At 43.5% G+C, this 25428-nt stretch overlaps 1 protein-coding gene across 5 annotated transcripts in view; it reads left to right on the plus strand.

Moving 5' to 3' along the window:
* FRMD4A (FERM domain containing 4A) overlaps positions 1 to 25428 on the plus strand; it is a 608938-nt gene that overhangs the window by 312016 nt on the left and 271494 nt on the right. For all 5 annotated transcript variants that reach the window (XM_033958473.1, XM_033958474.1, XM_033958475.1 and 2 more), the window contains exon 2: positions 9807 to 9872. In XM_033958473.1, coding sequence (XP_033814364.1) covers positions 9807 to 9872 — 66 coding nt within the window. The remainder of the gene's footprint in view (positions 1 to 9806; positions 9873 to 25428) is intronic.

Here is a 25428-nt window from a genome sequence, read left to right on the forward strand (position 1 = left end):
TTCAGGATTTCCCCAATGAATATGCATTGAAAGCAGTGCATGCACATAGATCTCATGCAGATTCATTGGGGAAATCCTGAAAACCCGACTGGATTCCGGCTCTTGAGGACCGGAGTTGCCTACCCTTGTGCTAGACCAGGGATCTCAAAATCCCTCCTCGAGGGCCGCAATCCAGTCGGGTTTTCAGGATTTCCCCAATGAATATGCATTGAAAGCAGTGCATGCACATAGATCTCATGCAGATTCATTGGGGAAATCCTGAAAACCCGACTGGATTCCGGCTCTTGAGGACCGGAGTTGCCTACCCTTGTGCTAGACCAGGGATCTCAAAATCCCTCCTCGAGGGCCGCAATCCAGTCGGGTTTTCAGGATTTCCCCAATGAATATGCATTGAAAGCAGTGCATGCACATAGATCTCATGCATATTCATTGGGGAAATCCTGAAAACCCGACTGGATTCCGGCTCTTGAGGACCGGAGTTGCCTACCCTTGTGCTAGACCAGGGATCTCAAAGTCCCTCCTCGAGGGCCGCAATCCAGTCGGGTTTTCAGGATTTCCCCAATGAATATGCATTGAAAGCAGTGCATGCACATAGATCTCATGCATATTCATTGGGGAAATCCTGAAAACCCGACTGGATTCCGGCTCTTGAGGACCGGAGTTGCCTACCCTTGTGCTAGACCAGGGATCTCAAAATCCCTCCTCGAGGGCCGCAATCCAGTCGGGTTTTCAGGATTTCCCCAATGAATATGCATTGAAAGCAGTGCATGCACATAGATCTCATGCATATTCATTGGGGAAATCCTGAAAACCCGACTGGATTCCGGCTCTTGAGGACCGGAGTTGCCTACCCTTGTGCTAGACCAGGGATCTCAAAATCCCTCCTCGAGGGCCGCAATCCAGTCGGGTTTTCAGGATTTCCCCAATGAATATGCATTGAAAGCAGTGCATGCACATAGATCTCATGCATATTCATTGGGGAAATCCTGAAAACCCGACTGGATTCCGGCTCTTGAGGACCGGAGTTGCCTACCCTTGTGCTAGACCAGGGATCTCAAAATCCCTCCTCGAGGGCCGCAATCCAGTCGGGTTTTCAGGATTTCCCCAATGAATATGCATTGAAAGCAGTGCATGCACATAGATCTCATGCATATTCATTGGGGAAATCCTGAAAACCCGACTGGATTCCGGCTCTTGAGGACCGGAGTTGCCTACCCTTGTGCTAGACCAGGGATCTCAAAATCCCTCCTCGAGGGCCGCAATCCAGTCGGGTTTTCAGGATTTCCCCAATGAATATGCATTGAAAGCAGTGCATGCACATAGATCTCATGCATATTCATTGGGGAAATCCTGAAAACCCGACTGGATTGCGGCCCTCAAGGAGGGACTTTGAGACCCCTGTTCTGGCCAGGTCTTGCTGCATCTGGGTAGGTAGAACCGACCTTTGGCTGAAACATCGGTTCTACCTACCCAGTCACGGCAGGACCCGAATAACTGCAACAATCATGACGCCAGCCTAAGAGAACAAATACGCTGAAACCTTCCGCCCAATGTGCAGCAGCGGCCAAAATGGTCTGGTTTAGCTAGCTGTTTAATAATGCATTGCTACATATTATGAGACCAGTTTCGGATGTGTCCCAGACTCAGGATGGATCTTCTTGTCTCTCTCACTGGTGTCGCAGCGGCCAAAATGTGCTTTCCTATGCACTTGCGGGCAGAATGTTGTCGGCCCCTGCACCAGAAAGATGCCAATCAAATCTGAAAAGGAGATGCACTATTTTCAGAGAATGGTGCAATAGCATTGAAGCTTAAGTATTTTGGGAGGGAAGTCTATTTTGGGAGGGAGAGTGTGGCGCAGTGGTTAAAGCTACAACATTAGCACCCTGAGGTTGGGGGTTCAAACCCACGCTGCTCCCTGTGACCTTGGGCAAGTCACTTAATCCCCCCATTGCCCCAGGTACATTAGATAGATTGTGAGCCCACCAGGACAGACAGGGAAAAATGCTTGAGCACTGGAATAAATTAATATAAACAGTTCTGAGCTCCCCTGATTAAATAGTGTGAAAAATTTCAGCTTCTGATAACCAGAGCTGGTATTGTGACGTCATAATGCCTCATTCCACCAATAAGAGCCAATCTCATCAGTGATGTCACAATGGCTTCATTGTCCTAGACTTGGTTAACTTTCACTACATTTTGATTTCTGGAGTGGCTGAATGGTTAAAGCTACAGCCTCATCACCCTGGGGTTGTGTGTTCAAACCCACGCTACTCCTTGTGACCTTGAGCAAGTCACTTAATCCCCCCATTGCCCCAGGTACATTAGATAGATTATGAGCCACCAGGACAGGCAGGGAAAATGCTTGAGTACCTGAATAAATTCATGTAAACCCTTCTGAGCTTCCCTGGGAGAATGGTATGGAAAAATAAATCAATCAGTATTAAATTAAAGGAGGAATTGTGTTCTTTCCAGTAAGTTACCTTTTGACTCCCTGCTCTAGGGGTTAAGCAGAGGGGTTGCCTTCTGCTTTCAATTCCAAACTGCAACCCACCTTCTAAGTCCCAATATCTGTCTTCTCATCCCCTCTGTAATTCCCCCACCTGAGCACTGTGTACTGATGCACCTTCTTATCCAATTTGTCTGTCTTGACTAGATTGTAAGCTCTTCTGAGCAGGGTCTCTCTCTCCTCTGTTATGATGTCCAGCACTGCGTATGTCTAGGAGCGCTATAGGAATGATGAGTAGTCGAATGTCCAGAAAAGATTGAATTAATCAGAGAATGCCAGTCTGATCCATGATTGTCCCATGAGGCAATTGGGAAACCTGATCCTGGCGCGAGCAGTAGTTTAGGGTTGCTGCTCGCGCCGAGAACTTTAGAGGTATGGGGGAAGGGGTACGTGCCCAGCAGCAGGGGGTGGAGGCGGAGCCTCTGCTGCAGATGTTCGAACCCACCCAGGTCTTACCATCCTTTCTGCCCTAAAGGGAACATAAGCACTGGGGAACCTAGAGCCGTGGAGTGGAGGAGTGAAGGGGTGACCCCAAAGGGAAAAGAGCCCAGAAGAACTGTTTGCCACCCAGAGAAATAAAAGGGGTGAAATACTGTGCTTAACCACTACCCAAAGGGCCTCAGTAACTGTTAAAGGAGAAAGGGAGTACGGATTTCTAGGCGAGAGGTTTGGAAGGTGCCTGAGTCTGAAGTTTATTGTAAACCATTTGGTCTGTCTGGTGCTCAGCGGCAGATCGCATAAAATGAAATGAAATGAAATCTGCTCAGGTTTCCGAATCCATTTAAACGGATTCTTTTTGGAACTACCTCACTTTCTGCCTCTTTTGGTATTATGACTCTGTATCAAGAGTAATAACTAAAGGCCATTTTATTATGAATGAAAATAATCTGCCATGTTTTCCTGGTAATAGCTACAATTTTCAGCTCACTGTCATGCGACCCTTCTCGCTCACAGCAGACAAGACTGATAAGTCGGGGAGAACTGCAGTCCATTTTGGCCATGGGCATCGCTGAATTGTTTGTCCTCTGGGGGATCCCTGATCCCCACCAGCTGGAAGGTCGCCTCGCTGGAAACTGCAAGTACAGAATAATGGGTTTCAAGGACAAACTCTTCAAGTTGTTTTCTCGGTTTTTTCTGGAAGGTTAACTCTCTCTTCTCTGGGGATTTGCTTATAGGTTAGTTTGTCTTATAAACTAGAGGAAAACCTGGCTGAGGCCACCTCATTAAGAATACAAGAACTGCCGTAGAGGGTTAGACTAGAGAATGACAAAGGGACTAATTTTTCCCCGTTGGAACTCAGTTTCTCTGTCCCATTCCTGTAAGCTCTATTTTAACCACACAAGCTTCAAACACTTATGATTTTAAAGCGTTTGAGGCTCGTGCAGATGAGGACGGAGATTAGGCATTGGTGGAATGAGGCATTATGACATCACAATCTCAGCTCTAGAATGTTGCTACTTCTGATTTTAAAGGGTTTGAGGCTTATGCAGATGAGGACGGAGCTTAGGCATTGGTGGAATGAGGCATTATGACATCACAATCTCAGCTCTAGAATGTTGCTACTTCTGATTTTAAAGGGTTTGAGGCTTGTGCAGATGAGGACGGAGCTTAGGCATTGGTGGAATGAGGCATTATGACATCACAATCTCAGCTCTAGAATGTTGCTACTTAGGATGTTAAAGTATTTGAGGCTTGTGCAGGTGAGGACGGAGCTTAGGCATTGGTGGAATGAGGCATTATGACATCACAATCTCAGCTCTAGAATGTTGCTACTTAGGATGTTAAAGTGTTTGAGGCTTGTGCAGGTGAGGACGGAGCTTAGGCATTGGTGGAATGAGGCATTATGACATCACAATCTGAGCTCTAGAATGTCGCTACTTAGGATTTGAAAGTGTTTGAGGCTTGTGCAGATGAGGGCGGAGCTTGCAGGAATGGGGCAGAGATAGGAAAAGAACTTGCAGGGATGGGAAAATGAGTTCCCGTGGGGACGAGAAAAAAATGTGTCCCTGTGTCATTTTCTAGGTTAGACCAAAGGTTCTTCCAGGGTAGAACAAGGGTATTGTTGCCCTAAGTAAATCTTATGTCCCCTCTCAACGCTCAGGCCCCCAAGTCATCATGCTTTTAAATATTAAATAATGTTGTGTTGTGTGTGTTCTAAATACCTTCCCCTCCTTTACTCAGAAAGAAAGAAGCCCAGCCACCCCTTCTCCATGCTGTCTGCTAAATGTGTTAGCACTCCCTCTATTGGCAGAACACCAAGACTGCATATTCACAATGGTGAAACATGTCTGTGACGTGTTGATTTCGTTCAATTTTTTGCTAAGTAGCAAAGCAATTTACAATTGAGAATCCCACTAACTCCTGTTATGTTGCAGGACAGGTAGAAAAGAAAACAAAGAAAGCAAAGAGGATAGACACAAGGAAACAAAACCATAGGAGAGGCCTCTGGAATTACAGCTCCAAGAATGCCCAAGCAAACGAGTCATTGTTGCAGCTTTAAATTTACAATAGGCAGTTTCCGTTATTAGATTCTTTATATACCAATCAAAGTAGTTTACCTATATTGTATGCAAGTGCTTTCTTGTCCCTAGCGGGCTCACAATAAGTTTTATACCTGGGGCAACGGAGGATTTAGTGATTTGTCCAGGGTCACAAGGAGCCACAGTGGGAATCGATCCAGGTTCTCAGACCGTCTAAAACTCGAGGCAGGTAATTCTAGTAATGAAGGTTAACAGACTGTCAAGTGAATTCCAACCTTGCTCAAGTTATACTGAGCCAAAAATCATATGTAGGGAACATAAGATCTGCTTAACCCTTTCAGGACCATAAGGATCGTAGGCCAATTTTTGTGGTTTTGACGACATTTTTATGGTAAAAAGGGCTTGCAGATGCCAAAAAATTGATTTTTTTTGTGAAATATCATTATTTTTATTTAAAAAATCAAACTTCTGGCTTATGGACAGTGTGGCAAGTGAATCTTCTCGTCAATCTGGCAACGACGCTAATGAATGAATGTCGGAACCAGTTTGTTTACATAAAGGCAGTATCCTATGGAATCCGTACATATCAAATTTAGAACTGTAGACTATCCCAATCAAAATTTATAGGATTTTAAAGTTATGGGACAAATATGTCCCTTGGTCCTGAAAGGGCTACAGGTATGGAGAAGAAATGCCAGTATGGCCACAGGAAATTGCATCAGAGGAGGCAGGACGCAGCATAGGGAAGACCTGGGAAGCTTGTAATGGTGTTGCCGCAGCTGGCATATGAGACTTTACAGGACCATTGGGCAGTGAGAGAGGAGAGGGAGGACAAAGAGACGAAACCCGGGTGGAGAAGGGGAATAAAGCCTTAACCTTTAGACCAGTTGAGGTCAGAGGCTGAGTGTTTTGGTGCTCCTAATTGCCTCACCTGTTCTCATATTCCTTAGCGTGACAGAGAAGGTGGGAGACGGGGTTTTGAATAGTCTGCACACATTTAACTTCAGATAATGCTGTATCTGTAGAAACCCAATATAAACAACTGGGTATGTTTCAAACAAATGTTCCTGAAGGGCTATAACTATTAACACATAAAGGAACAAAAACTACTTCAAACGTCTTTTAACTTTCAATGGTGCTCAGATTCCAAGATGGAGGTTTAAAGTACTCAATAGGGGCATACAGCCCGTGAGAAACTTTATATGGTATCAATCATTGCACCTAGTTGTAAAAGATGTTTCAAAGTCCTTAATCAGTAATAATTTGTAATGCTTGAAAGTCCATACAGTGAAAACACTGATAATCCAAATTTTTAACTGTGTGTATTAAGAACTTCCAAAGTAAATCACTTAGCTGAAATATAGAGAGTGCGGTGAAATAGCTGGGTCCCGCACTCTCTATATTTCAGCTAAGTGATTTACTTTGGAAGTTCTTAATACACACAGTTAAAAATTTGGATTATCAGTGTTTTCACTGTATGGACTTTCAAGCATTACAAATTATTACTGATTAAGGACTTTGAAACATCTTTTACAACTAGGTGCAATGATTGATACCATATAAAGTTTCTCACGGGCTGTATGCCCCTATTGAGTACTTTAAACCTCCATCTTGGAATCTGAGCACCATTGAAAGTTAAAAGACGTTTGAAGTAGTTTTTGTTCCTTTATGTGTTAATAGTATCTGTAGAAACATCATTGCAGTAACCTAAACTGGATCCAACAGCAGCACGGGTGTGCTGAGTGACCAGAGCAGTGCGTGCGGTCAGGGGATTCACCCCACCCCCTAAAGGCCCTGAGGGCACTGCTCTGAATTTGATTGGTCGAGCAAGCCACAGGCAGATGAGGCTCATCCAATCAAATTCATATTAGTACTGTCAGGGTCTTCAGAGGATTCGGAGAATCCCCAGCCCGACTGCCGTGCTTTTTTTTTTTGGGGGGGGGGAGGGGGGTTACCTTTTGTTTGGTGCAGTTTGACTGATTGAGCAGGCTGCCTACTCAACAAATCAAACTGCATCAAGCAAAAATTTAAAAAGCAGGGCTTTAGAGCTGGGGATTCACTGAATCCCTTGAATACCCTCAACACACGCCACTGGACCAGAGGTATCCAAAGTATGAACATAGTTCATGGAATTGCTGCTAAAAGTAGAAACAAACCTTAGCATTAGAGAGGGGAGAGTGTGACGCAGTGGTTAAAGCTACAACCTCAGCACCCTGGGATTGTGGGTTCAAACCCATGCTGCTCCTTGTGACCCTGAGCAAGTCACTTAATCCCCCCATCACCCCAGGTACATTAGATAGATTGCGAGTCCACCGGGACAGACAGAGAAAAATGCTTGAGGACCTGAATAAATTCATGTAAAACATTTTGAGCTCCCCTGGGAGAACGGGGTATAGAAAATTGAATAAATAAATGGTGTGATAAGCAGAGCTGGTATTGTGACATCATAATGCCTCATTCCACCAATAAGAGCCAACCTCATCAGTGATGTCACAATGGCTGGATTGTCCTAGACTTGGCTCACTTCTGATATTCGAGTGGAGGAGAGTGTGGCGTAGTAGTTAAAGCTTCAGCCTCAGCACTCTGAGGTTGTGGGTTCAAACCCACGCTGCTCCTTATGACCTTGGGCAAGTCACTTAATCCCCCCATTGCCCCAGATTGTGAGTCCACCGGGACAGACAGGGAAAAATGCTTGAGCACCTGAATAAATTCATGTAAATGCTTCTGAGCTCCACTTGGAGAACAGGATGAAAAATGAAATAAATATACAACAGATGCAAAAGCACTTTTCATCCGCCTCAACAATGTTATACACTTTGGTACTGGTTGGTATCTTCCCAAACAAGTTAATGTTATAATCCATCATTGATTTGTTTTCCTTCTTCTGTCTTAAGGCTATTTTTATATAATTGTAAACTGCTGTGATGGCTTTGCCTACTAGGGGTATATCAATGTAGAAGAAAGCAACTAAACAAAACCAAATGGAAGCTGTATATATAAGTTCATGTGAATTCGGTGGAACAATGAAAAGCGTATGCAGTGGGCCCGAATCGCTGAGCTTTGTAACTGGAGAAAAGCCTTTGGGGGGGGGGGGATTGGCAGGGCAACAGCCAGCCCAGAGCGGCTACTAGACCTACGCAGAAACATAGAAGAGAGAGTCCCTGCTCCAAAGAGCTTACAATCTACTCAAGACAGACAAACTGGCCAAGAAGGTGCATCAAGACACAGTGCTCAAGTGGGGGAAGAAACGAGAAGACAGATATTGGTGCTTAGAAGGTGGGTTGGAGCAGCTCCAAAAAAGTGGGCTTTGAGTCTGGATTTGAAGACTGCCAGAGACGGAGGTTCACGTGTCGAGTCAGGCCGTCTGTTCCAGGCATGAGATGCAGCAAGGTAGAAGGGTACAGAAAAGAGAAACTTGTCCGCTAAGCGGCGTGCCCGGGTGGGGGTGGGGAGAGAGGAGAGATATTGAGTGGCGTGGCTTTCTAAGGAGGAACTTAAACAAAGCCAGCTGAGGTGATATTTACTCAGCAGACTGTTCTACAGACTGATTTATGCACAAACTGGGACTTTAATTTGCTGTGAATTCCGCTGATTTAATTTTCAACGGTAGCCTCTGACAGGTTCCTCTGTTTTTAAGCATAATGACCAGTATGACAGGGGTATCAATCTCATGAATTAAGTTTGTTACAAAAGAGACTACGTAATGTTTTATAATGCTTCCCATGCTCTGGAGCACTGTATCGCAAACTGTGCCTCCTGAGCTTCTGGTGTGCCGCGGTACACCGGGGAAGAGGAGAGGTGTCGGTGCCGGCTGACTGTCTACGGGACGTGCTTCTCACGAAGAGAGGCGCGTCCTGTAAGCGATCTCCCGACGCTGGCACCTCTTCTCTTCTAATGGCCCTTCTCTCCAGCGCAGGTCCTTCTCCCGGCGCAAGGCCCATTTGAAGGGCCTTTGCGCATGCGCTGATATCGGCGCGCGGACATCACACATGCACGTGATGTCATCACGCCGACGCTAGCGCACTTCCGGGTGTCTCGAGCCGGGGACACCAGGTTTAGTGTGCCCCGGCTCGAAAAAGTTTGCGAGGCGCTGCCCTAGAGGGACATGTGCCAGTTTTCCTGGCGATGGCAACAGCCTGACGTTTGCAAGACGTCTTCGCCAGAGCTGTGCCCCTTACCTAGTCCATTGGGCCTGGAGAGGAATTTTGCAGTGTGCAATGCAGAGAGGATAGCTCTCTGCCTCAAAGGGTTAAAACAGTGGTTCCCAGCGCTGTCCTGGGGGGTCCCCCAGCCAGTCGGGTTTTCAAGATATCCCTAATGAATATGCATGAGAGAGATTTGCATATAATGGAAGTGCCTATTCATTAGGGATATCTTGAAAACCCCAGGACAGGGTTGAGATCCACTGGGTTAGAAGGAGAGGATGGAAGGTGGAGGGTCGAGAAGGAATGTCTTTTTTAAAGTTAGCAGACCCGCACTGATTTCTAACCTTCACGGAGGTACCGCCTCAACTGCAGCCCTAGCCAAGCACATCAGTGCGGCCAAGAATAAGCGAGCCGGCCAGTGCAAGATGTAGGCTCTCAAATCTAGGGTCCTCGCAGGCTTCCCAGAGCAATCGTAACACTAGAGCTTTTCAGTGCCAGCCGCGGACAGAGTTGCCAGGCTTTTCTGTTCTGTAACCAGGCACTTGTGTCAGTGACCCGAGTCTTTGATTTTCAGAGGTCTGAGCGGAACGAGAGGGCAGCAGCCCAGAAATGTGAAGGCTTTTCGTTCCTGTTCATTGACGACCCTAAGAACCTCATCTCTTTTTTCCCTTCTAGATGACGGAAGGCCGGCGATGTCAGGTGCACCTCCTGGATGACAGGAAGCTGGAACTTCTGGTGCAGGTAACCACCTGACCTTTCTACCTAATGCAAATGCTGTTGTCATGCGCACTGGAACTTTATGGCAAAGATGAGGGACTGTAATTCTGACCCTTTCTGCCAAATATCCAGTGGCTCCTTTTCTTTTTAAAGAATGTATTAAATATTTTGTATGTTAGATGTATGATAGTTATTTTTAGATGGCGTTCTTTTCATTACTTTGATTGGTTTGGATTGTTAACTGCTTTGATCCTTTTTGGCAAATTGGGCGGTATATAAAGATTTTAATAAACATATTATAATTCCGCAAGTCCTAAGCTCTTTGGAGATGGAACTTGAATTTGTGAGGCCCTTCAAGTTTCCAAGTTTATTAGAAAAATTTGATTAATCGCCTATCACATTTCCTAGGCGATGTACAATCTCATAAAAAATCAGTTAGGGTGACAAATATAACAAACAATATAATTACAGACATTACTATACATAATTTCTACATATCATTTCGAAGCAAAGGAAGGTTTATTAAAGGGTTACAATCATTATTAATTTAATTTAATTACATTTAAGGAAAAAACGATAGGAGGGGTAACAAATAAAATTTATATTTAATATATAGAATAAAAAGTAAATATATAGAATAAAAAATAAAAAATTTTTAGGATATAAAATTTATACATTAAAAGCATCATTAAAAAGGAAGCTCTTAAGTTTAGATTTAAATTTATCTAGGTTCCTTTCCTCTCGAAGAAAAAGTGGGAGATCATTCCAAGATTGAGGAGCTGTTATTGAGAACATGGTGTGGCGCCTAGTATTGATAACTTTCAGTGAGGGTATTGCCAATAAGTGTTGATCCTGTGATCTTAACTGTCTCGAAGTTTGATAGGGAATTAAAACTCTAAAAATAAAAGCGGGGGTTTTAAATAATAATGATTTAAATGTAAGCAGACATATTTTAAATAAAATTCGATGTGTAACTGGGAGCCAATGTGCTTTTTTGAGGAGTGGAGAGACATGATCGAATTTGAACTCGGCCACAGTTTCTGGAACTTATAACTTGTGCCAAAAGTCTGCCACAGGTGCCACCAGCCAACAGGTTCTCTCATTTCTTCTATTTTCCATCCATTTCTTGGTTCTTGAACTTTCCATGGACGTTTTGGTACTTTTTTGAAGCCTGCTAAATATTTGTCTGCTTTTGCCTTTGTGATTCCGGAGAGCATTGCCTTGGCTCTGTCTCTCTGTGCAAGGCTTACAGCATTTTGGGGGTTGCCTCCATCAGTGTTCTTCTGCAGATTTAGGCTCCGGACCTGAGCACACAAGGAGGGGTCTCCCCGGGAATTTGTACCAGGGTAACATTATTTCCTTCTTTCCTCCAGACAATTCTGTTAGCTTTTCCAACTGCTGTGGCACACTGACCTGCTTGATAGAGGACCATTAACCCTCATTCCCCTGCAATAAACTAACTCCCGCCCTCTCCCCCCTCCTTCTACTCTTCCCCTTCCCCCCCCTCCCCTCCTTTGGTTCTCTCTCTCTCCCTCTTACCTTCCAATCCAACCTTCCTCATTGCTTGTAACTCCGACAAAATGTTGTAAATCCGTGTTCAGATCGGATCTTAATTAATTGATGTGAACCGCCTAGAACTCCTTGGGTATGGCGGTATACAAGAACATAATAATAATAATAATCAGACCCCAATGGGAAGTCGAGGTCACAAATCTGAATTTCATCAACAGACTTTTCTGCCTCAATTTCCCATCGAAACCCACTATATAAAGACAAACTGTAGACCTCACAGCATAAGAACGTAAGAATAGCCATACTGGGTCAGACCAGTATCCTGTTTCCACAGTGGCCAATCCAGGTCACAAGTCCCTGGCAGAAACCCAAATAGTAGCAACATTACAAGCTTCCAATCCCAGAGCAAGCATTGGTTTCCCCCCTGTCTGTCTCAATAGCAGACTATGGACTTTTCTTCCAGGAACTTGTCTAAACATTTTTTTAAACCTATCTATGCTAACCACTGTTACCGCATTCTCTGGCAAAGCGTTCCGCGGCTTAACTATATTCCCTCCTATAACTTCATCAAGTGTCCCCTAGTCTTTGTAATTTTTGATGGAGTAAGAAATCAGTTAAGTGATGAATGTCGTCCCTTAACCGGCCAAGTGCCAACTCCACCCCAGAACAGTCCCAAAAGAGCTGGTTTTGAGATGAGCACTAACCAGCACTCCCCTTCTACAGAACCACAGCACAGCCCCTAGCGCCAGCCACGGCGGCAACAGCTTCCACGCCCATAAGAATTCTGTGAACATCGGAGATGTCACCGCCATGGCCGGCGCCAAAAACCACGCTACGGTTCTGCAAAAGGGAGGGGGTGGGGGGGTGTAGCTGAAAATAACGGTCAACCCCAAACAGGTGATTTAACCAGCCGGGAGCTATTTTTGGCAGTTTAATCACTTTTAAGTTAGGACTGTTTTTTTCACAGGCCTAAATTGCTTAACTGTAGCCTGAAGGAAGCCACAGCACGATGACCAAACCCAGGCGACCACAGTAATCATGGCGTCAGCCGTGACATCATCAGACATCATCGCTCTGGGGTTCTTTCCTGCCTTTTCTTCGCCTCCAAAAATGCACTTAGGCCTCTGAAATGCTAGATCCAAAGTGCATGATTTTGCCTTTGCCACATTACCAGTTGTATGATGTATTTACTCCCTATCTGGGAAGTGGGGAGCATTTGATTTTAGGTGGAGATGCTGCTCAGGGGCTGGTTGTAGGAATTAACATAGAGAAAACAGCAAGTCCATCTGCTCTGCAGGGTTATGAAATGATGTGTCCTTTGCCCAAGGCATCAATTCCCTGCAAGTTCTGGAAGACCCACCCAAAAAATGATGATGATGAAAGCCCAACATGGTATAGGAACATTTCCTTGCCAAGCCTTTCCAGGCTGACCAGCTACTTGGCTGCAGTGTTGTCCTGTTTGGTTCCCTCCTTCTTAGCCTCTGGTTTCATTCCATTCTATTCATATGCCGTCCTCTACCTTTTCTTTTCTCCTCACTTCAAATGCTTATTTTCTTCCTATATTTCTATATTTGATTAATTCTTAAAATTATTTTCTATTTAAATTAGTTTCTTTCTATTACTTTACTACTTTGGTATGTACGCTTTGTTTTTAACAGTATGATATTGAGAGTTTTTATGTATTCTTGTTAGAAGCTCTACATCTCATTTCCGCTATCTTTATTTTCCTATCTACTACTTGCTAATTTATTTGTCCTTGGTACTTTAGTTAGATTGTGAGCCTTCGGGACAGTAAGGGAATTTCAAAGTACCCATTCTTTATTTATTTATCTTATTTTATTGTATCCTTTATTGTATATTTCTCTGTAAACCGCTTAGAACTTAACAGATTTAGCGGTATATAAGACATAAATAATATAACATAACATAACATAACCTAATATAAAATATTTAGAGTCAGTACCAAAGTCTTAGGTTAGCTGATATGTCCTCTATAAAAGAGGATTAATTACGTAATGAAAAAAACCAAACCAATCAGCAGACAAAATCTAGCTGTACAACATGTAAACATTATATGGCACATCTGTCCTGCAACTTTGAGCTGGGACTCAAGACATTTTATGCTGATGAATGATCTATCAGACAGTAAAATATCCCAACCTCATGACCCTGGCTTAACAATTGATCTGCCATCTACCGGTGGGATTATTTTCAAAATAAACTCTCAATTGAAGTTTCCTTGAAAATCAATAAAATGCCACTCTCTGTTTAGATGGATCATAATAAAGTAGATGGCACAAAAGTCAGACCTAAATTAAGAACAGATTCTTGACTAAACGTCAGATTTACTGAGGCTAAATTAATCACTGACGATTCTGCACATTCTGTGTCTTTATTAGGCTTCCCTCCTCCTCGTTTGGGACCCTTCACTCTCCCTCTTTGATTCATTTTCTTAGCATCTCTCTCTTTCTCTCTCTCTCTCATCTCCATGGTTCCTTCTTAGTCTTCTCTGTTTCAAATCTGTCTCTTTCCTCCACCAGTGGGTATTTTAAGACATCTCTGTTTCTCCCCTTTTTCCATATCCTCGCTCTTCTAATGATTCCTCCTTTCTCATGTCTTATATGCTCTCTTACTGGTTTCTCTGGTCGTCTTATGGGTCCTGTTTTTCCTTTTTATTTTCTCCCCCACCCAATATACTCTCATTCTGTCCTCTCCCAGTCCAGCATCTCAGCCCCCCCCCCTCACCTGTCCCAGTTTAGCATTTTCAGTCCTCTTTCCTCTCCTCTTCAGTCCAGCATTTCTGGCTCTCTCTTCAAGTTTCAAAGTTTATTTTGAACTTTCTACCCTGCCCATTAGATGAGCCACCTCCATGTTCGTTCAGCATCTCTGTCTCTCTATCTCCACTTTCCTCTGTCCAGTCCAGCGTCTCTACCTCTCTCTCCTCACAGCAGCTGCCAACCAACATCTCTCCTCTCAAAGCTCTCTCCCTATATTAGATCCTTTATCTAGCCAGACGATGGCTGCAAGAAAGACAGCCCTGGGAGAAACATTAATGTGTCTTTATGGAAGCTTCTAGCACCTGTGATCCTTGGGATTCTGTTGCCATCTCTTGACACATACTGGCTTTTGCAATCGGGTCAGGAAACTGGTAGAAACCTGCTGAGTGAAATGCAGGAAGCCTCCGTGGGGCATCTTGATGTTTCTCTTAGCGTTGTCCTTGATGCCATGGTCTACCTAGATAAAGGAGCACCTCATGAAGAGGGCTTTGAGAGGAGATGTAATGCCATGGGAAGAGGCCACGGTGAAGGGATAGGAACATAGTACTTGTCCTCCATGGAGTCAAGGACATCCAACCAAATGTGGGGGTAAGTCCCCAAAAGTTGGGAAAATCTGGTAGGCTTAAGCTCAAGGCAAGTGACATTCAAGCACTATATTTTCATACCCCCAGAGGGATTACAAAGTAAGTTTCTACTTGAGGCGATGGAGGGTTAAGTGAGTAGTCCGAGGACACAAGGAGTATCAGTGGGATTTGAATCCTGTCTTGTCTAGTTCTCAGTTTACTATTCAACCTTTTGACTACTCTTCCACTCTGTATAGTGTATAGCATGGAGGTCCACTGTGTTTTCTACATACACCAGCAGGGGGAGACAGCTGGGTTCCACAGGGTATCCTATGTCAAGAGGGGCCCTGAATTTGTATGTTACCATTCACCATAGGTATCATCAACTTATGAATATCTCTGGAGTATCCAGGCTCTACAAGCCACCAGAGATATCTGAAGGTATCCTTTCCTCTACATCTGCCTCCAAATCACAAGCATGAGTGAGGACCTTAGTATATCCAAGGAGGAAGACTGTACTTAAATGTGGAAAATAATTTTTGCATGGTACTCGATAGAGTCTAATTAGCACAAGTTTGAGATTTGTGAGGAGTAATGCCAGTTGCCATAGCTTGAACCCTGACTCCATTTCCATTTGTACCTCTTTCATAAACATTCAGAATCTAATCACCTTGAAACAAATTGAAATCCTCATAATTGGGAAGCTGAAATATCAGGAGACGAAGAGTTTTGGGTTGAAGGTGTCTTCTAGGGGTGGGATGTCAGTGTCAGGACCGAGGCTAAAGTCCGTGGAGATAAAGCAAAAATCATACATTGCGCTGAGCATGCGATTATTGTTCTCTCCCTGGTTTCTGCGGTCAAAAAAGCAAACAGGATGCTAGGAATTATTAAAAAAAGGGATGGTTAACAAGACTAATGATGGAGTCTGTCCAGAGGAAGGCTGCTTAAATGGTATGTGGTCTTCATCAGCAGGCATATGGGGACAGACTTAAAGATCTCAATCTGTAGACTTTGGAGGAAAGGAGAGAGAGGGGAGATATGATGGAGACGTTTAAATACCTACGTAATATAGATGCGTATGAGTTGAGTCTCTTTCATTTGAAAGGAAACTCTGCAATGAGAGGGCATAGGATGAAGTTAAGAGATGATAGGTCCGGAGTAATCTGAGGAAATACTTTTTTACCGAAAGGGTGGTAGATGCATGGAATAGACTCCCAGAAGAGGTGGTGGAAACAGAGACGGTGTCTGAATTCAAAAGGGCCTGGGATAGGCACGTGGGATATCTTGAGAGAGAAGAGATAATGGTTACTGTGGATGGGCAGACTGGATGGGCCATTTGGCCTTTATCTGCCATCATGTTTCTATAATGCTTCTGTATCGCTCCATGGTGCAACCTCACCTGGAGTATTGGGTTCAGTTCTGGTCTCCATATCTCAAGAAAGACATAGCGGTGCTACAAAAGTTCAAAGAAGAGCAACCAAGATGACAAAGGGGATGGAACTCTTCTCGTATGAGGAAAGACTAAAACGGTTAGGGCTCCTCAGCTTGGAAAAGAGACGGCTGAGGGGAGATATGATTGAACTGTACAAAATCCTGGGTGGAGTAGAACGGGTACAAGTGGATCGATTTTTTCACTCCGTCAAAAATGACAAATACTAGGGGACACTCGATGAAGTTACAGGGAAATAGTTTTAAAACCAATAAGAGGAAATATATTTTCACTCAGAGAATAGTTAAGCTCTGGAACTCATTGCCTGAGGTTGTGGTAAGAGCAGATAGCGTAGCTGGTTTTAAACAAGGTTTGGACAAATTCCTGGAGGAAAAGTTCAAAGAAGAGCAACCAAGATGACAAAGGGGACGGAACTCTTCTCGTATGAGGAAAGACTAAAACGGTTAGGGCTCCTCAGCTTGGAAAAGAGACGGCTGAGGGGAGTAGAACGGGTACAAGTGGATCGATTTTTTCACTCCGTCAAAAATGACAAATACTAGGGGACACTCGATGAAGTTACAGGGAAATAGTTTTAAAACCAATAAGAGGAAATATATTTTCACTCAGAGAATAGTTAAGCTCTGGAACTCATTGCCCGAGGTTGTGGTAAGAGCAGATAGCGTAGCTGGTTTTAAACAAGGTTTGGACAAATTCCTGGAGGAAATGTTCAAAGAAGAGCAACCAAGATGACAAAGGGGATGGAACTCTTCTCGTATGAGGAAAGACTAAAACGGTTAGGGCTCCTCAGCTTGGAAAAGAGACGGCTGAGGGGAGTAGAACGGGTACAAGTGGATCGATTTTTTCACTCCGTCAAAAATGACAAATACTAGGGGACACTCGATGAAGTTACAGGGAAATAGTTTTAAAACCAATAAGAGGAAATATATTTTCACTCAGAGAATAGTTAAGCTCTGGAACTCATTGCCCGAGGTTGTCGTAAGAGCAGATAGCGTAGCTGGTTTTAAACAAGGTTTGGACAAATTCCTGGAGGAAAAGTTCAAAGAAGAGCAACCAAGATGACAAAGGGGATGGAACTCTTCTCGTATGAGGAAAGACTAAAACGGTTAGGGCTCCTCAGCTTGGAAAAGAGACGGCTGAGGGGAGTAGAACGGGTACAAGTGGATCGATTTTTTCACTCCGTCAAAAATGACAAATACTAGGGGACACTCGATGAAGTTACAGGGAAATAGTTTTAAAACCAATAAGAGGAAATTTATTTTCACTCAGAGAATAGTTAAGCTCTGGAACTCATTGCCCGAGGTTGTGGTAAGAGCAGATAGCGTAGCTGGTTTTAAAAAAGGTTTGGACAAATTCCTGGAGGAAAAGTTCATAATCTGTTATTGAGAAAGAGAAGGGAAGCTACTACTTTCTCTGGATTGGTAGCATTGAATGTTGATAAGAATATAAGAACATAAGGATAGCCTTACTGGGTCAGACCAATGGTCCATCAAGCCCAGTAGCCCGTTGTCACGGTGGCCAATCCAGGTCACTAGTACCTGGCCAAATCCCAAGGTGTAGCAATATTCCATGCTACCTATACAGGGCAAGCAGTGGCTTCCCCTATGTCTTTCTCAATAACAGACTATGGACTTTTCCTCCAGGAACTTGCCCAAACCTTTCTTAAAACCAGTTACGCTATCCGCTCTTACCACAACCTCTGGCAACGCGTTCCAGAGCTTAACTATTCTCTTAGTGAAAAAAATTTCCTCCTATTGGTTTTAAGAGTATTTCCCTGTAACTTTATCAAGTGTCCCCTAGTCTTTGTCATTTTTGACGGAGTGAAAAATCGAGCCACTTCTGTTCCACTCCGGATTTTCTAGACTTCAATCCTGTCTCCCCTCAGCCATCTCTTTTCCAAGCTGAAGAGCCCTAACCGTTTTAGTCTTTCCTCATACGAGAGGCGTTCCATCCCCTTTGCCAGGTACTAAGGTACTAGGGACCATCGTGAGAATGAGCTACTGGGCTTGATGGACCATTGGTCTGACCCAGTAAGGCTATTCTTATGTTCGTCCCCTTCCCCCACCATATGCAAATCTCTCTCATGCATAGCCTTTGCAGCTATCCTGAAAAGCAGACTGGCTGGGTGTATCCCATGGTCTGGGTTGAAAACAGTGAGATCACAGCTCATATTAGTCATCTCAGGCTTGGATTAAAAGTGGGCGGATGAACAACCTTTCTGCCGCAAACTCTTTAAGGCGTTTCCTTGATAAATTTAAACAACTGAAGGAATAGATTTGCAGAATGGCTTGACTATAATTACAGAATGTCATTTTAATGGGGCTTATAATAAAAAAAAAATAAACACAAGAAACCATCATAAGTTGGCACCTGAAAGCCCTAATCGCTGGGACATCCAAGTGCCAGTTTTCAAAACTGACTTTCTGGACATCTTGCGAGGCATTCTGGCCACTGTGCGTCCAAAGATCCAGAAGGCTTGTTAGGAGGCGTGTTTTGGGCATTCTAAACTTGGACGTTCTGCGCCTATAATCGAACCTTTCCCAAGACATCCTGGATAGAACTTAGACATTCCGAATTAGACCTGTTTTCAAAGTGCCTAAGTTCCAAAAAGTGCCCTAACTGACCAGATGACTGCTAGAAGGATTAAGTAATGAACATAAGAATAGCTTTACTGGATCATACCAAAGGTACATGAAGCCCAGTAGCCTGTTCTCATGGTGGCCAATCCAGGTCCCTAGTACCTGGCCAAAACCCAAAGAGTAGCAACATTCCATATAGAATCCCAAAGAATAGCAAGATTCCGGAATCCCAAAGACTAACAAGATTCTAGAATCCCAAAGAGTAGCAACATTCCATACAGAATCCCAAAGAATAGCAAGATTCCGGAATCCCAAAGAGTAACAAGATTCTAGAATCCCAAAGAGTAGCAACATTCCATAGAGAATCCCAAAGAATAGCAAGATTCCGGAATCCCAGAGAGTAACAAGATTCTAGAATCCCAAAGAGTAGCAACATTTCATACAGAATCCCAAAGAATAGCAAGATTCAGGAATCCCAAAGAGTAGCAAGATTCTAGAATCCCAAAGAGTAGCAACATTCCATACAGAATCCCAAAGAATAGCAAGATTCCGGAATCCCAGAGAGTAACAAGATTCTAGAATCCCAAAGAGTAGCAACATTTCATACAGAATCCCAAAGAATAGCAAGATTCTAGAATCCCAAAGAGTAGCAACATTCCATATAGAATCCCAATGAATAGCAAGATTCCGGAATCCCAAAGAGTAGCAAGATTCTAGAATCCCAAAGAGTAGCAACATTCCATACAGAATCCCAATGAATAGCAAGATTCCGGAATCCCAAAGAGTAGCAAGATTCTAGAATCCCAAAGAGCAGCAACATTCCATATAGAAACTCAAAGAATAGCAAGATTCTGGAATCCCAAAGAGTAGAAAGATTCCGGAATCCCAAAGAGTAACAAGATTCCAGAATCCCAAAGAGTAGCAACATTCCATACAGAATCCCAAAGAATAGCAAGATTCAGGAATCCCAAAGAGTAGCAAGATTCTAGAATCCCAAAGAGTAGCAACATTCCATGCTACCGATCCAGGGCAAGCAGTAGCTTCCCCCATGTCTTTCTCAATAACAGACTATGGATTTTTCCTCCAGGAAATTGTCATAACCTTTCTTAAAACCAGCTATCTGCTCTTACCACAATCTGAGGCGTTCACAAGTTTGAGCACATCAGAAACATACATCGAGCACTCTTGGCCTTATTACAATTCCACAGATTACACGGCAGCTTTGGAAATGGGGAGATGGAGTATTTTTAATATCAACTGCATAGACTGAGGAATAGGAAGATACCAGAATCGGCCCAATGATCTCATGCAGAAAGACGGGAAAACAACTACCAGGCCCCCCAATTTTCAGCTGCTATTCTAGAAAGCAAGAGCAACTCTTAAAATAGTGACAGTTTGAAAGCCAAAAGTTGTAGAAATTATAGAGGGGAGGGGGGTAACATATATTTTAGCTTGATTTACTATTCAGGTTAAGAGATAAAAACCGTAAACGAGCACAGTAGAAGGGCAATCGGCAGAAAAAACAACCCGTCCAGCTTCATTTAAAAAAAACAACAACCCCAGCCTTGAAATAGTGTCACTGAAAAAAATATGAGAAGTAAAAGTGAGTGAGGTTCAGGAGGAAGGAATTGAGAACACTGGATGTTCGAGAAAGGATGAGGGGGAGTGGAGCTGGCAAGGACAATGTGTTGAGAGAATGAAAGGAAATAACGCTGCCCGAGATGAACTCTGTGGGATGAAGTGATTGAAGGGAAAATGTCGTGAGAAGTGGGAATGAGTTGGAATGCAGCTGAAAAAATGAAATGGAAAGCCTAAAAAAAACCCCAAAGCAGCAAGATGAAAAAACAAACACGCGCTGTCCAGGGAGAAAGGAAGCAATTATCGAATCTTTGGGAAAAGAATAGTCAGCAGCAGAGAGAGAAGAGAATTTGTAGACAGAATTTATCAACTGGTGTGTGATGGCAGTTTTGGGGGGAGGTGGGAACATAAGAATAGCCTTACTGGGTCCTTCAAGCCCAGTAGCCCGTCCTCACGGTGGCCAATCCAGGTCCCTAGTACCTGGCCAAAACCCAAAGAGTAGCAACATTCCATATAGAATCTCAAAGAATAGCAAGATTCCGGAATCCCAGAGAGTAATAACATTCCATACAGAATCCCAAATAATAGCAAGTTCCGGAATCCCAAAGAGTAACAAGATTCTAGAATCCCAAAGAGTAGCAACATTCCATACAGAATCTCAAAGAATAGCAAGATTCCGGAATCCCAGAGAGTAACAAGATTCTAGAATCCCAAAGAGTAATAACATTCCATACAGAATCCCAAATAATAGCAAGTTCCGGAATCCCAAAGAGTAACAAGATTCTAGAATCCCAAAGAGTAGCAACATTCCATACAGAATCCCAAATAATAGCAAGTTCCGGAATCCCAAAGAGTAACAAGATTCTAGAATCCCAAAGAGTAGCAACATTCCATACAGAATCCCAAATAATAGCAAGTTCCAGAATCCCAAAGAGTAACAAGATTCTAGAATCCCAAAGAGTAGCAACATTCATACAGAATCCCAAATAATAGTAAGTTCCGGAATCCCAAAGAGTAGCAACATTCCATGCTACCGATCCAGGGCAAGCAGTGGCTTCCCCCATGTCTTTCTCAATAACAAACTATGGCCTAGGAAGCCCTGGCTCATCAGAAAGGTTCAAGGTTCAATTTTATTTCTAAGTGATTTATATAATTAAAATTTTTTTGTAAAAATGGGTGAAGTGGGAACAAAGACAACAGAAGAATCCACTAAGACTAGACTTAAAAGGAGTGGATGAGGAGGAGTGTGTGGCTGACCCAGAAGCCTTCCCTCTGACATCAAAGGGAAGGCTCTCGGGTCAGCTGCGGGCTGCTCGCGGCTTTGTGAAGAGGAGTGCAGCCGGGAGGAGGGAGCCGGCCCCAGAAGGTAAACGCCCGTGGGAGGGAGGGAGGCATGAATTTGGGACATAGCACAGAGGGAGGGAGGGTGCGTTGGGAGCAGAAGGGAGGCAGAGGGGTGAGTTGGCAAAGGCAGGCCCCGCTTTGTAAGCCAGACATTCTTAATCCAGGGACTGCCTGTAATGGGCTTTTTAACTTGCATTTTGGCACTTTGGGAGTTAACTTCCATGCAGAACCCCTTTTTACATGCAGGTGCCATTAAGGATCAGGTAACCTGCTTGCTGAGCAGGCGCTGCAGGCTGTGGTCATTTTCTGCATGAGCCCCTTAGCCTCTTGCTTTTAGGGAAAGAGTTTGGCCAAGCAGCGACTCTGCTCACGCTGCGGGCAAGCACTCACTCGACTTTTCCGGCCATCGATCAGTTCCCCAACTTTCTGTTTTAGATGCAGCTGTTGGATTCAGATGTGGGAGGAATTATTCCCAGGAGCTGTTCAAGGATATTAACCCCCCTCCCCCAACATTTATATACCTTGCAGTTCAGTGCAATTTAAAATTCTAAAATACTGCCCATTCGCAGTGAATTACAATTCAGCTTTTTAAAAAAATTATCAAAAATATAAGTTTGTATCAATTTCCTGAAAATAAGATAAGTATCTGATCTTAAAATCAAATTACCAAGTTCTTATTTAAGCAACCTTTTACCGAAGGGAAAGCAAATAGTCTGGAATCACGGACAAACTTAAGGTGGCCAGTGCTGTAGGTAGGAGCCAATCCATGCAGCGTCTTACAGCAAATGCAACCAAACTTGAATAATAATCTCGCTTCAATTTGCAACCAATGGAAACTCCAATAATAATCCGATATATGATCAAATTTCTTCAGATTGAATATCGGTCTAACAGCTGTAGTCTGGATAATTTGCATCCTTTTCATGTTCTTCTTGATTGAAGCTAAATAAATCAAGTTACAGTAGTCTAGACTAGAGAGCTTAAGACTAAAGATTGAACCAAAAGCCTGACTGCATTAAAACTAAAGTAAGAAAGATCTAATGGTCCGAAGTTTCCATAGCAGGAAATAACATTTTTTAACTAGAGAGTTAACCTTCAGCCTGTATGTTCTCCCCTCCCCCATCCCCTGCGTTGTATGACTTTGATAATTAAACCGAGCAATTATCAGACCAACATCTGCCTTTTCTAGAGCTGTCCTGAAAAATGGATGGCTGCACATCCTCCCCTAGCACTGGTCTAAAACGTGGAAAAAAAATGCCCCGGTGATATGCAATCAAATAAATCAAAAGTCAACAGCTAACCGATCTCAACAAATCAGAGTGACAATTAAACATCGGCCATTAATGTAATCAGCTCCAAAGCAAAGAAAAGGAGGAGCAGAGTCACATCTAGTTCTTCCTGTAATGGGGTCGTTTTCTGCAATTATTCGGGGCTGTAACCAGATTACCAAAACGCCTTATGAGAAGCGATTCATAAAGCAAAGCTTAAGTGTTATGTCCTTTGCTTGAACTGAAATTGGAAAATCCTGCAATGAAATTATGAAATCCGCTAATCCAGTTACAGCCATAGAATAGGCCATTTTCATAGACCTCTTTGAATTTAATCGTTGGGTGGTGACACTTTCCAACCAAGAAGTCCCTATAGATAGAGGGTTGTAACTTTGACTTCAATAGGTCAGAGATGTGCTCATGATTAACTCCCCCTTCTTCCACTGGGGGGCTCTGAATCCATTATCTGACTAAGGATGTGTTCCTTTTAGAGAATGAGGCATTATGACATCACAATCTCAGCTCTAGAATGTTGCTACTTAGGATTTTAAAGGGTTTGAGGCTTGTGCAGGTGAGGACGGAACTTAGGCATTGGTGGAATGAGGCATTATGACATCACAATCTGAGCTCTAGAATGTTGCTACTTAGGATTTTAAAGGGTTTGAGGCTTGTGCAGATGAGGACGGAGCTTAGGCATTGGTGGAATGAGGCATTATGACATCACAATCTCAGCTCTAGAATGTTGCTACTTAGGATTTTAAAGTGTTTGAGGCTCCTGCAGATGAGGACAGAGCTTAGGGTTAGTGGAATGAGGCATTATGACATCACAATCTCAGCTCTAGAATGTTGCTACTTAGGATTTTAAAGGGTTTGAGGCTTGTGCAGGTGAGGACGGAGCTTAGGCATTGGTGGAATGAGGCATTATGACATCACAATCTGAGCTCTAGAATGTTGCTACTTAGGATTTTAAAGGGTTTGAGGCTTGTGCAGGTGAGGACGGAGCTTAGGCATTGGTGGAATGAGGCATTATGACATCACAATCTCAGCTCTAGAATGTTGCTACTTAGGATTTTAAAGTGTTTGAGGCTCCTGCAGATGAGGACAGAGCTTAGGGTTAGTGGAATGAGGCATTATGACATCACAATCTCAGCTCTAGAATGTTACTACTTAGGATTTTAAAGCTTTTGAGGATTGTGCAGGTGAGGACAGAGCTTGCAGGAATGGGGCAGAGACAGGAAAAGAACTTGAAGGGACGGGACAGGAAAATGAGTTCTGCGGGTATGGGGAAAAATTTGTCCTGTGTCATTCTCTAGTTCCTTTTCCCAGCTGGTCCCCTGGGAATTCCTAGCTCCTAGCAAGACCAGTGCAAGGATATCTTGTGACCTAGACAAACCCAATGACACTCTGTCTTGGACACTCAGAGCTGTATTTTCAAAGCACTAGTAGACTTACCACATAGTAGCTTATGGAACTTTGTAAGTCTAAGTGCGCTGAAAACGAGCCCTATAGCTTTTCGCCTTTGTTGCTTAATGTCTTCGATCTAACTATGGATGTACGTTTGTAAGCTATTCTGGGCTCCTGGAAAGGATGAGCTAAAAAATGAAAAACCCGGATCTCTCAATCTCAATCTTCTTTTTTTTCTGAAGCCATATGGTAGCCCTATCGGGATTAAGATGTCTTTCCCTCCCCCTTGAGATGCATATGACAATGAAGTGATATAATACGCCATGTGCTGGACATAGGCCGTAGAAGTCTGTCCAGCACCTGCCCTACCTCCCAACTTCTCTTGCCAAACATAACACCTCAAATTATATGATATGTCGATGAAATTTTTACGTGTGTGTCTTTTGGCTGTTTGTAATGCTTACTGTGAAGGGGGGATATAAGCAAATAACCTCTAATCCTCAACAACCATAATTCGATTCCAACCTCTTTCTATTTAGGCATCCCCATATTTGTCATGTGCCATCGAGTCGTGTTTGAGTCCTAGCGACAGATGTAGAAAGAAATCCGTTTTATGCTAGTCCGTTAAGGTCCTCCAGCATCCTCCATGTTTGTTTTCCACGTGTCCAGCCCTCTTCGCCTGGTTCCTTCAATCTTCCCAAACGTGATGCCCTTCTCCAGTGACCTCTCTCTTCTGATGGTTGACAGTCGTAACTTCATCATTTGGGCTTCGAGTGACATAGCCGGTTTGATCTCTTCCAGAATCAATTTCTTAGTTCTTCTGAGGTTCTTGGTATTTATCTCATGCATTTTTCTCTACCAGATTCACCGGGAGGGCATTGTAGGCATCCAGTACAAAAGTGGTCCTAATGTTCTGCAACCTTGATTTCTGTCCTCTGGTTTTATCGCCTCTACGACGAGACTTGTTTGTATATTAATATCTTTCAAGTACTAAATTATCTGTCATCCTATCTTCCCTATTTGTACTTTTCTAAATAGCATATACATATTCAGTCTGCTTGTTGGCCCTATGCCACCTCCAGAATGTAAACGCACTAGGCAATAGCCT

Source organism: Geotrypetes seraphini, chromosome 9, assembly GCF_902459505.1.
Source record: "Geotrypetes seraphini chromosome 9, aGeoSer1.1, whole genome shotgun sequence".
In the NCBI taxonomy this organism is placed as follows: Eukaryota; Metazoa; Chordata; class Amphibia; order Gymnophiona; family Dermophiidae; genus Geotrypetes; species Geotrypetes seraphini.